The following is a 15,468-nucleotide window of genomic DNA, read 5'->3' on the forward strand; positions in this document are numbered from 1 at the left end:
GATTTGTTTAAAAGCTGGCTGGGGCGTGTATATGCTTTGTTCGAGAGTAGGCTCCAGAGAGGCCGCATTAGAGCCAATAAAACAATAAAAGGGACAAGATTTCAAAAGAGGAAAGATGGTAATTAGTAGGTTTGGTATATGTCCCTTAAGATGCTGCTGAGATAGAAGTGGAGCTTTCCTGGAGCTTTTAGAAGTCACATTAGCTTGAGCACCAGCAAGAGGCAGGCATTACAGATAAAAGCTGGGCGAGGCTGTGATGGGGCTGTATCCGCTTGCTGTCTCTGGGAGTGATCTGTGAGGTCACAGAGAGCCAGGTCCAGACCCATGTGCACTGTTGGGTGGAGGCACACGTGATGCGCCCCTGGCATCATTGTTCTGTGTCTCTGTCTTTCCTCACAGGGTCTCCAAACGATAAGTCCGTCAATGCCCTCCTCATGACTGTCACAGGTATGGCGTGGGCTCCATTTCACTGTATTGTTCCTCTGTAAATAAAACTGAGAAAAGGAAACTGATTGCTTCGTCAGTTTGAGTAATACTAAAACCTTAATTATAGAGAACTCAGAAGGTAAGAGGAAAGACGCCTCCTGCAGATCCTACTTCCCTGCTTTTGTGTCGCTTCCTCAGTCCTGTCGTAGCAGAAGCAGTCCCTTTTGACCGAAATTTTCTGAAATTTTTGATGGCTGCCCACACCTGCTCATTATTACTTCCGGAAGTGGCTTAGGAAGATGTCACAATGGAAACCAATTCACTAGCTTTCAGAAAGTCCAGGATAGCTAGTTTTTCCTCCTATGTTGGAATTGGTCAGTATTTCTTCACTCGAGCCCCTGATTAGAGACCATGCTATAGAAAAGTTCTTATTTTTTAAACTTGAGATCGTAGGATAGTGGGAGCTGCTGCTGCTCTGTGAGGAACGTGGGACTGATCCAGCCTCGTGAGCAGAGGCACGTGGGCCAGCTCCTGCTCAGTCCTTGGACAGCCTCACTAAGAGCAGTGGCAGATGGAACCCCCTGCACCATTTAAAATGCTTTTTCTCTTCTCTCTTTTTTCAATACGTTTGCTTGAATTTGGGCAGTCAGATGCTCTGCGATGCACCTCTACCATAACAGAATTTGAGAGGCTAGTGCGATTAGTTGTCAGTGAATGTACATGTCACAGGATTAGAGAGCTGTGTGTTCACCCTATTTTCTAGAGGAATGTGGATGTTAACTAGTTTGAAGATGATACTAACTGGGGGAGTTTCCATTTTTACTGGTTATTTTTTTCCCCCTCTTTCCGTTCTCTCCAACATACTGGTTAGAGTTTTGGGATAAGAGTTCGCCTTATTCAATAGATTCCTAGTGTTGTTACAAAGAGTGTCTTAATAAGAACCTGTTCTGTTTCTGACTTTAGGATTTTTTATTGGTGGACCTTCTAATATGATTAGCTCTGCTATTTCTGCGGACCTGGGTCGTCAAGAGCTGATCGCAGGGAGCAGTGAGGCTTTGGCGACTGTCACAGGCATAGTTGATGGAACCGGGAGCATTGGAGCTGCGGTGGGCCAGGTGAGAGAGGCGGGGAGGGCTTGACACGGAGTGTTCAGCAGCGCCTCAGTGGCGGAAGAGTTTATCTCCTCCTGCCAGGCCACAGGAGGTGGCACTCCTACGCTGTCGTGCACTGTACTGAAAGCCTTAGGTTTTTAGTCTCTGAGGTCCAGCTGATGTGACCTAACACGAAAGGTCCCTCTACATTTATTAGTTCCTTCTTCCCACGTTTACCTCCAGATTCTTCCTGTCTAGAAAGAAGCTAACGCCTTATAAGACAGATCCTCCAGTCCCAGCCTGTCATTCCCTTCTTCCAGCCTGAACCTGGCACTCCGTGGAGGCCATGAGACACGTGCTTCTCATTACCCCTCACCCCCACCTGACGTGAAGGCCCTACCTCTCTCCCCCTACCACACACACACACAGACACACACAGACACACACACACACATTCTTCCCACGGATCCCCACCAGAGATTGCCATGGACTCTGCAGCTGCCCTGAGTCGCTTTCTCAGCTTCATACAACTGTGTCTCAAAAGGCAGTTTGTAAATGTCTTATGTCAGAAGCATGTGGGAATTCATTACAGTACAGAACACTAAGCTTACCATAGACTTGCTGACTGAGAGCCTGGGGGATCTGTATTTCAACAAGCCGTCCCAGCGATTTTCATGCACTCGAGAGTTGCAGATCTTCTGGGCTAAGACTGGCTTGCTGTAGGTGGTCAGAGCTGTTCAGATAGGTCTTTTTTCTTATTTTCAGCTTCAGAGAGGTATCCCTTCTCCGGGACAGTCAAGAGTTGTGCCTCTCCTGTTGTATACCACTCTAGGTCATTGTGTGCTAATTTTGCAAAATGTGGATTTGAGAATCAAATACATGGATAAAATAGTTGAAACCATGAAAGTGATGTGATGTTTAGTGGGGAAAGAAAATATAGGCAAAACCTCAGAGGATGCCCAGCGGTCACAGAAACAGAAAGCTAGAATTTGAGGACGTGTGTTACCCAGATCATACATGTAGAAAGGTCGGGAGAAAGAGAATGGAAGGAAAAAGACTTATAGTTTTGATATTGAAGCCTTTTTTTTTTAATTAATGTATTTATTTTTATTTTTATTGGCTGTGTTGGGTCTTCGTTGCTGCACTCGGGCTTTCTCTAGTTGCAGTGAGCGGGGGCTACTCTTCATTGCGGTGGCTTCTTTTGTTGCGGAGCACGGGCTCTAGGTGTGTGGGCTCAGTAGTTGTGGCTTGCGGGCTCTAAAGCACAGGCTCAGTAGTTGTGGCTTGTGGGCTTAGTTGCTCCGCAGCATGTGGGATCTTCCTGGACTAGGGCTGGAACCTGTGTCCCCTGCATTGGCAGGAGGATTCTTAACCGCTGCGCCACCCAGGGAAATCCCGACACTGAGGTCATTAAATGGCCTTGAAGATTGCTACTCTGCTTGCTTAATGGGGGTGGATCCCTGGTTTCCAATTGCTAGTGATTAATTCAAGAGGAGGGAGATTCATCATCTTCACGCTCATCTCCACCTAGCCGTATATTACATGTTTATTTGTTAATTTCTGTCTCTCCCACTGTAAGGTGAGCTTCACGAGGGCAGCATTTTGTGTTCTGCTGTAGCCCTGGTACCAGGAACAGTGCCTGACACACAGTAGACATTCAGACATTTGTTGAATGGTTGTAGAGTGAATGATTTATAGGATCAATGTGTTAGTGTATTTGATTCTGAGACTAAAGGAAAAAAAAACTTAGCAAAGGTAGGAGAAATTTATTTTCTTGACATGCTCTGGAGTAGGAACTACAAAATGCTGTTGGCCACCTGTTCACATGTCTTCATATAAGGGGCATTGGGCATCCTTTCCTGAATTACTATATTTTAAGTTTTCCTTCCCAACTAATGTTTTCTTCATTAAGCAAATGGATAGGTTGTAATTAGCATTTCAAGGAGTTTTTTTTTTATTTAGGTTGCTTGCCAGTGTTAAGATCCCTAACTATGAACTTGGGTCAGTATTAGATTGACCTTCATGGTTTGGGAAGCAGGATCAGGAGTAAATCATTGTTAGCTTAACTTATTACCCTGTCATGTTGATTTTTGAATGATTTCCTATTGCTTGAGGTATGAAATTCCAAACTCCATGACTTAACATGGACTTAATAAAGCCCTTAGAAGAAAACATAGAGACAGCTTCTCATGAAAGACATATACCAGTGGTCAATAAGCAGTTGAAAAGATTCTCAGCACCCTTAGGGAAATGCAAAGCAAAAACATGAGCTACCGCTTGACACCTAATTAGGATGGCTATAATTAAAATAAAACCGAGTAACAAATATTGGTGAGGATGTGCAGAAATTCACATACAGTGCTGATGAGAATGTAAAATCATGTAGCTATTGTAGAAAACATTACAGTGGTTCCTCAAAAAGTTAAGCATAGAATTACCATATGACCCAGTAATTCCATTCCTAGGTATGCTGTACCCCAAAGAATTGAAAACGGATTCAGATAATTGTTTGCCAGTGTTCATTGCAACATTCATAATAGCCGAAAGGTGGAAACAACTCAAGTGTCCATTGATAGACGAATGGATAAACAAAATGTGGTGTATCTATGCAGTGGAATATTATTCAGCCATAAAAAAGAATGGCTTTCTGATACATGCTGCAACATGAATGAACCTTAACAACATTATGCTAAGTGAAATAAGCCAGACACAAAAGTACTGTGTGATTCTACTTAACCTGAAATGTCTAGAGATAGAAAGCAGATTAGCATTTATCAGGGGCTGAGGAGAGGGGCCATGGAGAGTTCTTGCAGAGGGTTAATGGGTGCAGAGTTTCTGTTTGGGGTGATGAAAAATTTTGAAAATAGATAGTGGTGATGGTTGTACAACATCATGGATGTATTCGATGCTGCTGAGTTGAATACCAAAAGATGGTTAAAATGGCACATTTTATGTTATGTATATTTTATCATAATTAAAAAAAAAAGAAAATGGGTTAAAGGCTATTGGACACTTTTTAGTACTTGAAAATAAAGGAATATGCTGTAGAGTGTCAGTTATACAATAATCCTGTGAGCAAATAGTGTAATTGAGAAATGAGTGGTATACTTAAAAGATGAACTATTTTTATAAGCATCAGTTATAATCCCTTTCACTGGAAGAAGGAATGATTAAATGGAAGTGACTTGAGGCTGTTCATCATCCTCTCTTAGTAGCAAAATGAAAAAAAATATACCTCCTGACTTGTGCCTTCTGTTACACAGTTTTTGTATGTGGATCCTGCCAGCTTACCAAATGAGGGCTGTCAATAAAGCTTAAATAGGAACATGTATATGCAGGAGCTCTGCAAACTGCAGAACATTATACAAATCCAAACTCCCTTCTCATTTTCTAGAAGAGACATGTTTAATCTACTTGTTAGCTACTTCACTTTATTAATTTATATTTATTTATTTATTTTTTATTTTCTTGGGGGTACACCAACTTTATTAATTTATAAAGGATTATATTGTGATTTCTTTTTCTCCCTTTTAGTATTTAGTGTCTTTGATCCAGGACAACCTAGGATGGATGTGGGTTTTCTACTTTTTCATTCTAATGGTAAGTGTGTGCCCCCACTACCCCCACTTCTTTTAAACTAGCAGTTTTTAAATTAAATTAGTTCAAAGAATTTACTTAAATCACTTTTTTTTTTTTTTACATGCAAAGTAGTCTTTTTTTGTTGAGGAATAATTAGCTTAAAAGAAATTGCATATATTTAACAAGTAAAATTTGGTAAAGTTTAACACACTTACGCGTCTGTGAAGCCATCATCCCCATCAGGACAGTACATGTATCCATCACTCCCCAAAGTTTCCTCCTGGCCTCTCTGTAATCCCTGTCTCCTGCCTCTTCACCATTCCACCTCTCTCCAGGTAACTGCTGATGCACTTTCTGTTGCTATAGATTAGTTTGCGTTTTCTGGAGTTTTATATACATGGAATCATGCACTATATATTTTCATCTGCTTCTTTCAGTCAATCAGCATAATTATTTTGAGATGCATCCGTGTTGTATGTATCCGTAGTTCATTTCTTTTTATGGTTAAGTCATTTCTTAAACCAGCAAAATTGCTGACTGCTTTTAAAGATTCTTTTGTGAAAAGTAACGTTTTATTATTCTCAAAGATGCATTCATTTTTCAAGGAAGGGAAGGGCTTTGGTTTGCCCTTGACCTGAGTCTAATGAGTATTGTCTTTTATAATTCCAGAAAAAATGATGAGAGACTTATATCCCCAACCATTAATCAGGGTACTCTTCCAGGATACTCTCTGTATGCTAAATATAATTTGGGGATTCTGAAGGAAATGTGTACGCCAAGCCACATAGGGTTAAAAAAGAAGCATTGCTGTAATTAACACTGTGGTGTGCAAGTTCTAAAATGAACCTTGAGGCTCTTGGGAAAATATCTGTCGTGCCTTAGACATTCTCGGCTGGAACTTTGTACTTTCTGGGAAACAGCCAATACAGAATAAGGCCTTGTGCTTTTGAAACACTGCTCTCTGTTGAATAAGTGTGTGACATACTCTTATCACATACTGAGAAAATGCTCAAGACAGGTCTACTTGAGAGTCTGGTGACGGCTTTGTCCACCAGGGGATGCATTCAGTATCCTGTCCCTAAATCTAGGGCAGCCTCCATCGTCCAAGTCTAGACACTGTCCTCCAGCCTTATCCAAGGAGCCTTCAGGATAGCTCAGCACCTGGAATCCCCTGGAGCTGCCTTAAGGCTTATGTTCTCTGCTCTCACAAAGGATGCTTTCTTCTGCCTAACTGCCCTCCAGCTTCTAAAGACTGGGCCATGTAACTCTGTCTTCCACTTCTGACATCCCTGCTAAGTAGAGGGAAGTATCTCCTGATGAACCTGCTGTTATGATCATACTAGAAATTGTAATAGAAAGAAAACTGAATCTGTTAGAAGAAAAACATGTTTTAGATATGAGCTCCAGTATCAAATTTTCTGCTCTACTTATAGCGAATTATTTAATCTGTGTACCTTAGTTCTTTTTCTGGAGACTGTAATGTAATGTTAAGTATTTTGTAATATTAACTGTAATTTTCAAAATCATTTTCTAATTCATTAAAGATTGAGCTGTCTCTGTACAAAGTCAAAAAGAATGTAATTGTCCAAATTCATTATTATGTTCAAAACATGATGCTCTAACAGAATTAATTAACTTGTCACAGTCTGTTTAATGCTTTTTTCTCTTCACAGACAAGTTGCACAATTCTGTTTATTTCACCATTAATAGTGAGGGAAATATGCTATCTTATGCAAAGACGACAAGCTCGCATATTGAGTGATTGACCGGTGCCCACAAAAGAACAAGAATGATAGGAGACACATCAGGACTATTATTTCTTTTTGTTCACCCTATTTTGGGGTTGTCTTAAAAGCTCCAACATAACCTCAGATTGTCAAGCCTCTTTCAACAGTGTCAGCCACTGGAGACGCTGCCCAGAGTGAAGGCTGGGCTGTTTTTCCACACTACAGGAATTATTGTTAATGATTTTTATCGCTGTTGTTTCATGAATGTACTGAATGGCCTATGAATCTGCCAGCATCTTTGTTGGCCTGTGGAGATTTATCCCCTTAACCGTAAATGCCGTATTGGACTTGGACCCTAGTTCTCCAGCCTGGAATGCCGAGTGACCACAAGACCGTCACGCACGGTTTGAATCGACGACGTGCTGCATTTTGCTTTGGTCATGAGTTTGCAGGGTGTGGCTCTTCTCCGAACAGTCAAATCCTGATAAAGCACTCCAGCCAGGTCCAGCCTGCCCTGGACAGAGAATCCCTTTGCTAACCATGGTGGGAAAAATCACACTACATGTTGATTGGCTCAGTTACTCTGTATCTGCTCTGAAGTCGATCAGTTCCAGAAGCAGAAATATCTTCAAATGATTGTCAACTTGTTCTCCTCCCATCTTCATTCAGAATTACCTTTGACTCCTGGAAGTCTTTAGTCTTCCTTTCAAGGACCATAAGGTACCTCAATTGTGAACATTCCAGTATGTAATTTATAACCGAAGTACTCAACCCCAGACTTGTTCTCTGGGAACTTTAGGACCCACTAGGAAGCTAATCAGCTTAGCCCTATTTTCAGAGGATTGACCTCTGTCGCAACCGGGTTCCTTGCGTTACCTCAGCAGAAGACTAGAATTAGAGAAAAAAGAAAGACCTTTTGGCCCTGTAAGTGTTAAGTATGTGACAGTGAATCACATTAACGGATTACTAGGGCCTGAGGTGTATCTAGGTGTCTATTCTATAGAAGTTTTAGAGTATATGTCTTCAAGGCTGTGAATTCTATACTAATTATCAATATTTTAAGGTCATACTATATATATATTTTAAATTATGGAAGTGAACAGGTGAAAAATGTACAATTTTGAGGGCTGCCTAATTTGCATCGGGTTAGGGAATATTTTTCAACCTCTTGCTTTATACTCTCAAATGCGGTGCATTTATGAACTTGTTAATGTTATTTAATCAAGCAGATTTCCAATCAGTTCATTGCTCATTACTGACAAAAAGGGAAAATTTGAAACACAGAAAGGGAAAATAAACTGACTTTTATAATAAATATCTGTCCATCTGGTTATTTTATATATACTCTGAGCTCCGTGTTGTAGAATGTGACTCATGCCTTGCAATTTCCTGCTACTGAGTGTTCCCTGGTGACCATTCACTGACCCTATGGTGTTGCCAGATTGTACAGATCTGTTTCTATTACATTCTGTGAAAGCCTTCCCGTCCCCTTTGTGTAAGATTGTGTAAGTTTGGATGAGCTGCCTAGATGTAATTTAAGCATCGTCTGTAGATGAACCCCTTGATTATTTAGCCTCTTTCTGACATTTGGCTGAGAGAGTTTCCTCTCCCCCACATAGTCAGTATGGTCACATCTTCATATCCTGACACCAACCATTGTTTTCTTTCCCAAGTTTAAGTTTAGCTGGACAAGTGTTCCTCTGACCTCTCTGTAGCCCCCAGACTCTACCTGAAATGAAATTATAAATAACTGCTCGGCGCTGAATGAATTTGTATCTTGCACTGCGGGTATGTTTCCTGTTGTTCTGGTTCTGGCATTCTACATACGAATTAGCTCTAAAGAACTCCTAAGAGTTAACCTCACTTTCTTATTTTTTTCCCTTGAAGCAAAGGCCATAGTGAAGGCCAGTTTGGAAAAACATTCTTCTCTGACACCTTGATCTCTGATACTTGCTAGGTTGAAATACAGCCTGCCTTTTCTTGTCATATGGTGTTTTCTCCTCCTGTATAGTTTTAAAGGGAGAAAGGCCCCTCTCCATTCCTGCTTATTCTAGTCTTTTCTGCTTCCTGGAGGACTGGTGTCCCAGTCAACATCCACACAAGAAATGTCTGAGGGCCCCCTGTGTGCGTCGTGATGTTCAGTGAGATGGAGGGTACAGGATGCTCTTGTCCACTCCTTCCCTTTCCTTTACAACCTCTGAAGTCCTCCCTCCTCCCACATAGGTAACTGATAAAGCCGTTTCTTATCCCTACTAGTTCTTCTGACTTATGCCCTATTTTCCTTTCACAACCACATCCTTTGAGTTAACAGATGCTATCTGCTGCCTTCCTGGCTGTGCTACTAACTTCCTCCTCAACTAGGTAACTAACTATATATCTTTTCACCCAGAACACTCCTGGTTTATGCCTGATATTCTGACATGATTATCATGTAATAATTACAGCACCTCCTTCACTCTCCAATGTCCTAGTTTGGATATCTTATCCTTAACCTCTGACCTTTTTTGCATCTCTCTACAGAAACCATGCAACTAAAGGTCATAGAACTTAGAGATCTTTTTTTCTCATTCCTCATCTTTCTTAATCCTCCTCTTATACTTGACGCAAGTAACCATTTCATCTTCTCCAGGACTTTTTTTCTTTGGCTTCTATGGCATTTTAATGTATTGAATCTTCTTACCTCCTATCTTTTACTGGGTTCTCTTCTCTGCTCACCTTCTGCTGGTTTCCAGGAGGGGTCACCAGCTTTCCCAGACGAGCTATTTTTAAAACCAAACAATAGCTCTGTTAAGTACTAAAGAGAGATATTTCATCAGTTTATATAATACTATCTGATGTTTAGTTAACAGCAAGTCTCAAGGGAAATGAGCTCAACTTGTATAACCTCAACCCCCGTCCCATTCCCACCCAGACCACACTGCCAATTGCCTTTATGAATGGTTTTCAAATTTTTCAGATTTTTAAAGTCATAAACCCTTTTGAGAATCTGAAAGCCATTTATCCTCTCCCCAGATCAAAATGCACCTGTGAACAATCTTTTAACATTTATTACAGGGGGTTCACGGGCCAAAACTTGAAGCCCATCCTTGGACCACAAAGTTAGAAACCTTGGTTGAGAGAATCAAGTGCCACCTGTTGGCCTGAGGTTTCCCACAGTCCAGCTTCAGTCTGCTTCTTTTTTCTTTTCCTTTTCTTTTCTTAAAATTATTTATGTAGGCTGCACCAGCTCTTAGTTGCAGCATGCATGCAGGATCTAGTTCCCTGACCAGGGATGGAACCTGGGTCCCCTGCATTGGGAGCATGGAGTTTTACCCACTGGACCACCTGGGAAGTCCCTCAGTTTGTTTCTTTACTGAATCTCCTGATGTTTCTCTACACGAACCTTCTACAAAATCAGACTGGTCAGCTTATTACTTGGCTACAAATGGCAGTGTGTATTCATATGTCTTTTTTTTTTTTTTTTAAGGAAGCACCTGTTTTCTGGTTTGTTTTTTAAGTGAAAAAGAAAAAGTGTGTAATTGTGATAAAATACATGTAACAAAATGTACCATCTTAACCATTTTAAGTGTACAGTTCAGTAGTGTTAAGTATTAATATATTCACAATGTAGTGTTTACCTTCTTGTGTTGATTCATACTTCTGGTCTGTAATACCCCTTCTTAACTTTCTGCTTTCTGAATCTTAATTTTCCTTCAAGGCTTGGCCAAGCACCATCTAGTCCAAGAAACCACCAGCCCTACTAGCCCCCCACTGTCTGGCCTTTTTTTTTTTTTTTGGTAGCAATAGCAGTATTACTTATTTGGTGCTTAGCTGCTTCAGTCTAACTTATTTTTATATCTAACTCCCCAAGTGATTATTGGTCTTTTTCTGCAATGCCTAGCTCCTTGCATGATTGGTGCTAAGTAAATGTTGATCGTGTTGGAAGAGGTGGAAGGAAAATGAGAGCGTGGAGGGGGACTGAGCAGGGTGGTGTAGCTCCCTGACCCTGCACGTGGCTCTTTCCCTTGCATTACACACGACATGCCTCCTGCAGTAAATGGCCAGGTTATCAGGCCAGGCCGTGGGGCTGAGAGTGCATTATCCTCTCGACAGGCTCTTCGTAGCCGTGTCAGCTCTCCCGGAGAGCTAAGTCAGAGTGAAGGGTGAACTTGCTGCTGCAGAACAAACCCCATGTTGTTCAAGCTGCTGTCTTTATTCCCGCTGTGTGTTTTCACCTGGACTATCCTCTTCCTTCCAATTCTTTCTGTCCCTTCTGCTGCCGATGTCCCACCTCCATGTAACTTTCCTTTTTGTTTTTAAATGGAAGTATAGTTGATTTACAGTGTTGTGTTAGTTTCAGGTGTACAGCAAAGTGATTCAGTTATATATATGTGTATATATATATATATATTTTTTTCTTCAGATTCTTTTCCCTTATAGGTTATTACAAAATATTGAGTAGAGTTCCCTGTGCTATACACTAGATCCTTGTTGGTTATCTGTTTTATATTATAGTAGTATATATATGTTCATCTCCATGGAGCTTTTCCTGATTACCCCACTTCTAATGCTCTTTCCTTTCTTTAAACTTCTAGAGTTGTTATGGGTAGACTGCAGTCTGCCCAGACTGAGTGCTTTTACTGCCTTATTTTGTTCTCTGGTTGTTTCTGGTTAACTTGTTTCCTCAATTAAATTGTGAGCGTAAAAGAATCGACTCTGTTTCCAAGGTCACAGCAGCCGTCTAATCAAGACAGCTGGTTTGAGATGGCGGCGAAGTAGAAGGATGTGGAATGCATCCCTTTCCACAGATGCATCAGGAATACACCAAAAGACGCAATAATTCCCACAGAGAACCAGCGGAACACCAGCAAACGACCTTGGACACCAGAAAGGACTACAAAGATCCCGACATAACTGGGTGGGACAGAGGGGAAAGAAAAAAAGAGGAGAAGAAGGAGGAGAAGGAAGGAAAGGGAAGGGTCCCACACCCTGGGGTGGAGGGATCTGAAACAGGGGAGATTGCCGAATTGGGGGAAATGTCCCTTATCTGACAGGGAAACCCCTTCTCCAGTGGGGAATTTCCCTGGGTCAGAAGGGAGGCATCTGGGACTGTTCAAAGAGGCTGAAGCAGCTGAGCTGTGGCAGACAGGAAAGAGTGAGAAACACACGGAGGGTCTGCACCATGGCTCACCGTGTCCAGACTGAGACATAGGTTCACAGCTGAACAGGGGGTCTGGGAGCTGGAACGTGGGAACCAGAGAACGGGTTCAGGGTGGGAAACATTGTTGGCAGTGGGGAGACGGACTGAGAGGACCGGAGGGAAGAAATCTGCAGTGGAAAATGCCTACCGCGGAAAGCTGGGTGGCCATGGCGGCAAGTCCATACTGCTGACTCACAAGCAGGGGGAGGAGCCGCGGGTGTAGCCTCTCTCTCTGCGCCTGTGATGGACAGAGGAAGGACCCCTCTGGGCCTGGCTAATGCACTCAGGGATAACAAATGCCCCCGGACAGGGCTGGCCTAGGGTGCCTGCAGCCAAGAGCCAAAAGCCTGCAGAATGGCCCAGCTCTGGAGACATTCTGTTTACACCTGAGCCACTGGTGTCCCTCTGCAACAGGCACCACCACGGCCAACTGAGCCGCCGTGACCCAGGCAGGGTGCCCCGGCGGAGTCATAGCAGTGAGGAGGAGCCGCGGTTGGAGTCGCTCTCTCGGCCTGAGCCACCCCAGCTGCCGTGACCCAGGCAGGGCGCCACTGCTTGCTCACTCCCAGGGGAAGGAGCCACTATTGTACCCTTTCTCTCCCCACACACCAGCACTTACAGACAAACAATAAAGGAAGCTCTGCTGGTCGCAGAGTAATACAAAAAACCCAAGGCAGATAGAAGGACACTTACAGCTGAGATCCCAAGGAAACAGAAATATTATTATTAATTCTATTGATCTGGTCCATTCTGGGGTCAGTTCTAGTTTTTTTGTTTGTTTGTTTTTTAATTAATTATGATCTTAGTCCTAAAGGATCTACATGTTTTATAACATATTTTTTTATTCTATTTTTTACTCTATTTTTATTTTTAGCCTTTTTATATATTTCTATTTCCAGCTAAGTTTTTTGTAGTGCTGACTGTATCTCTCCTACCTTCTTTTCATCTCTATCTTTTATACATTTTTATTTCTTTCTTTTTCTTTTCATATTTCCAGTCACACAACGCTCTTCTGTTGCCCTTTCTTCTATATTTTTTTAGTTTCTTAATGTACTTATAAGCAATATTATCAGTCTGCTCTGTTTCCTTGCTTTATTCTCCAGATGACACACTGCTTTGCTTTTTATTATTAGGTTTCATCTTTATCTTAGTTCTAAGTATAAATGTCTGATTTCATTCTGAGAACCTTCAGTCTGTCTGGTGGTACTCTCGCTCTTTATTATATTTGATCCTAGCTTTCAAAATCTCCCTGGATTTGTGTTTGTGGGTTTTTTTTTCCCTTTATTTTTTGGTTTTGAATTTCTGTTGGTTTTCTCTTTGATTGTCTGATGGCATACTGGGGTTCTTCTGTCAGGTCTTTCTAGTGCCTTATGTTCTATTGGATTCAGTATTTGTGTGTCTTGTACATGTATGTGTTTCCTTGACTTAGTATTTGTTTGACTCAACACTCTGCCGTTAGTCTGGGGCTTGGCCAGTCTTCTTTAAACCCCTTTATTGCTGGGAAAAGCAACCTCTGAAGTCTGGACTACTCCATCAGAAGTCAAGTAGGAGGCTCTGGGGAGGGAGCAGTGAATCCAGGATGCTAGACTACTAGGGAGTCCTCAGACACAGGGAAGATTAACTGCAGAGAACTCTCACAGAGCCCTGTATCAGTCTAAGACCCAGCTTCTTGTGACTGTCAGCAACTGCCAGTGCTGGACACCTCACACCAAACTACAAACAAGACAGGAACACAAACCCACCCATCAGCACACAGACTACCTAAAGCCATATTAACCTCACAGATACCATAAAACACACCACCTGACACGGCCCTGCTCATCAGAGAGAAAAGACACAGAGCCACACACTGGAAAGCATACACCAGACCCCCCCACCAGGAAGCCTACTCAAGACACTGGACAAACCCCACCACAGGGGGCAGAGGGCAGAAACTAGAGGAATTAGTACTAGGCAGCATAGGGAAAGGAGATAGAAAATCCTATAAATTAGACAAAACAAGAAAACAAACACCATGCAGGTAAAGGAGCAGGAAAAAAAACCACAAGACCAAATCAATGAAGAGGAAATAGGGAAATTGCCTGAAAAAGAATTCAGAGTAATGACAGTAAAGATGATCCAAAATCTCGATAACAAGATACAGAAAATACAAGAAACAGTTGATAAGGACTCAGAAGAACTAAAGAGCAAACAAACAGTAAAGGACAACAAAATAACCGAAATTAAAAATACTCTAGATGGTATAAACAGAAGAATAACTGAGGCAAAAGACTGAGTAAGTGAGTTGCAAGATAGAATGGGGGAAATAACTGCCACAGAGCAGGAAAGAGAAAAAAGAATAAAAAGAATGGAAGACAGTCTCAGAGACCTTGGTGACAACATTAAGTGCACCAACATTTGAATCATAGGCATCCCAGAAAAAGAAGAAAAAAAGAAAGGGTCTGAGAAAATATTTGAAGAGGTTATAGTGGAAAACTTCCCCAACATGGGAAAGGAAATAATCAAGTCTGAGAAGCACAGAGAGGCCCATACAGAATAAACCCAAGGAGAAATACACTGAGGCACATATTAATCAAACTAATGAAAATTAAACACAAAAAATATTAAAAGCAACAAGAGAAAAGCAGCAAATAACATATAAGGGAAAACCCATAAGGATAACAGCTGATCTTTCTGCAGAAACTCTGCAGGCCAGAAGGGAATGGCAGGATATACTGAAAGTCCTGAAAGAGAAAAACGTACAGCTAAGAATACTCTGCCCTGCAAGAATCTCATTCATATTTGATGGAGAAATCAAAATCTTTACAGACAAGCAAAAGTTAAGAGAATTCAGCACCACCAAACCAGCCTTACAGCAATTGCTAAAGGAACTTTTCTAAGTAGGAAACACAAGAGAAGGAAAACACCTACAAAAACAAACCCAAAACAATTAAGAAAATGGTAATTGGAACACACATGTCAATAATTACCTTAAATGTAAATGGATTAAATGCTCCAACCAAAAGACACAGACTGGCTGAATGGATACAAAAACAAGAGCCTTCTATATGCTACCTACAAGAAACCCACTTCAAACCAAGGGACACATATAGACTGAAAGTAAAGGGATGGAAAAAGATATTCCATGCAAATGGAAGTCAAAAGAAAGCTGGAGTAACAGTACCCATATCAGACAAATTAGACGTTAAAGTAAAGACTATTACAAGAGACAAGGAAGGATACTACAAAATGATCAAGGGATCCATCCAAGAAGGACATATCACAATTCTAAGTATCTGTGCACCCAACATAGGAGCACCTTAATACATAAGGCAAATGCTAACAGCCATAAAAGGGGACATTGACAGTAACACAAAAATAGTAGGAGACTTGAACACCCCACTTACATCAATGGACAGATCATCCAAACAGAAAATAAATAAGGACACACAAGCTTTAAATGACACATTAGACCATCTCGACTTCA

The 15,468-nt window shown here is 41.5% G+C and overlaps 1 protein-coding gene across 11 annotated transcripts in view; it reads left to right on the plus strand.

Annotated features, from left to right (window-relative positions):
• Positions 1–8,138, plus strand: part of SLC37A3 (solute carrier family 37 member 3) — a 39,656-nt gene extending 31,518 nt beyond the window's left edge. For 10 of the 11 annotated variants that reach the window (XM_057732021.1, XM_057732020.1, XM_057732026.1 and 7 more), the window contains 4 exons: positions 400–447; positions 1,390–1,541; positions 5,052–5,117; positions 6,770–8,138. In XM_057732021.1, the coding sequence (XP_057588004.1) occupies positions 400–447; positions 1,390–1,541; positions 5,052–5,117; positions 6,770–6,862 (359 nt within the window). In that variant the 3' untranslated portion in view covers positions 6,863–8,138. The remainder of the gene's footprint in view (positions 1–399; positions 448–1,389; positions 1,542–5,051; positions 5,118–6,769) is intronic. The other variant, XM_057732031.1, reaches the window with a different exon arrangement.
• The last annotated feature ends 7,330 nt before the right edge of the window (positions 8,139–15,468 follow it).

The sequence above is a fragment of the Hippopotamus amphibius genome, chromosome 4 (genome assembly GCF_030028045.1).
Source record: "Hippopotamus amphibius kiboko isolate mHipAmp2 chromosome 4, mHipAmp2.hap2, whole genome shotgun sequence".
Classification (NCBI taxonomy): Eukaryota; Metazoa; Chordata; class Mammalia; order Artiodactyla; family Hippopotamidae; genus Hippopotamus; species Hippopotamus amphibius.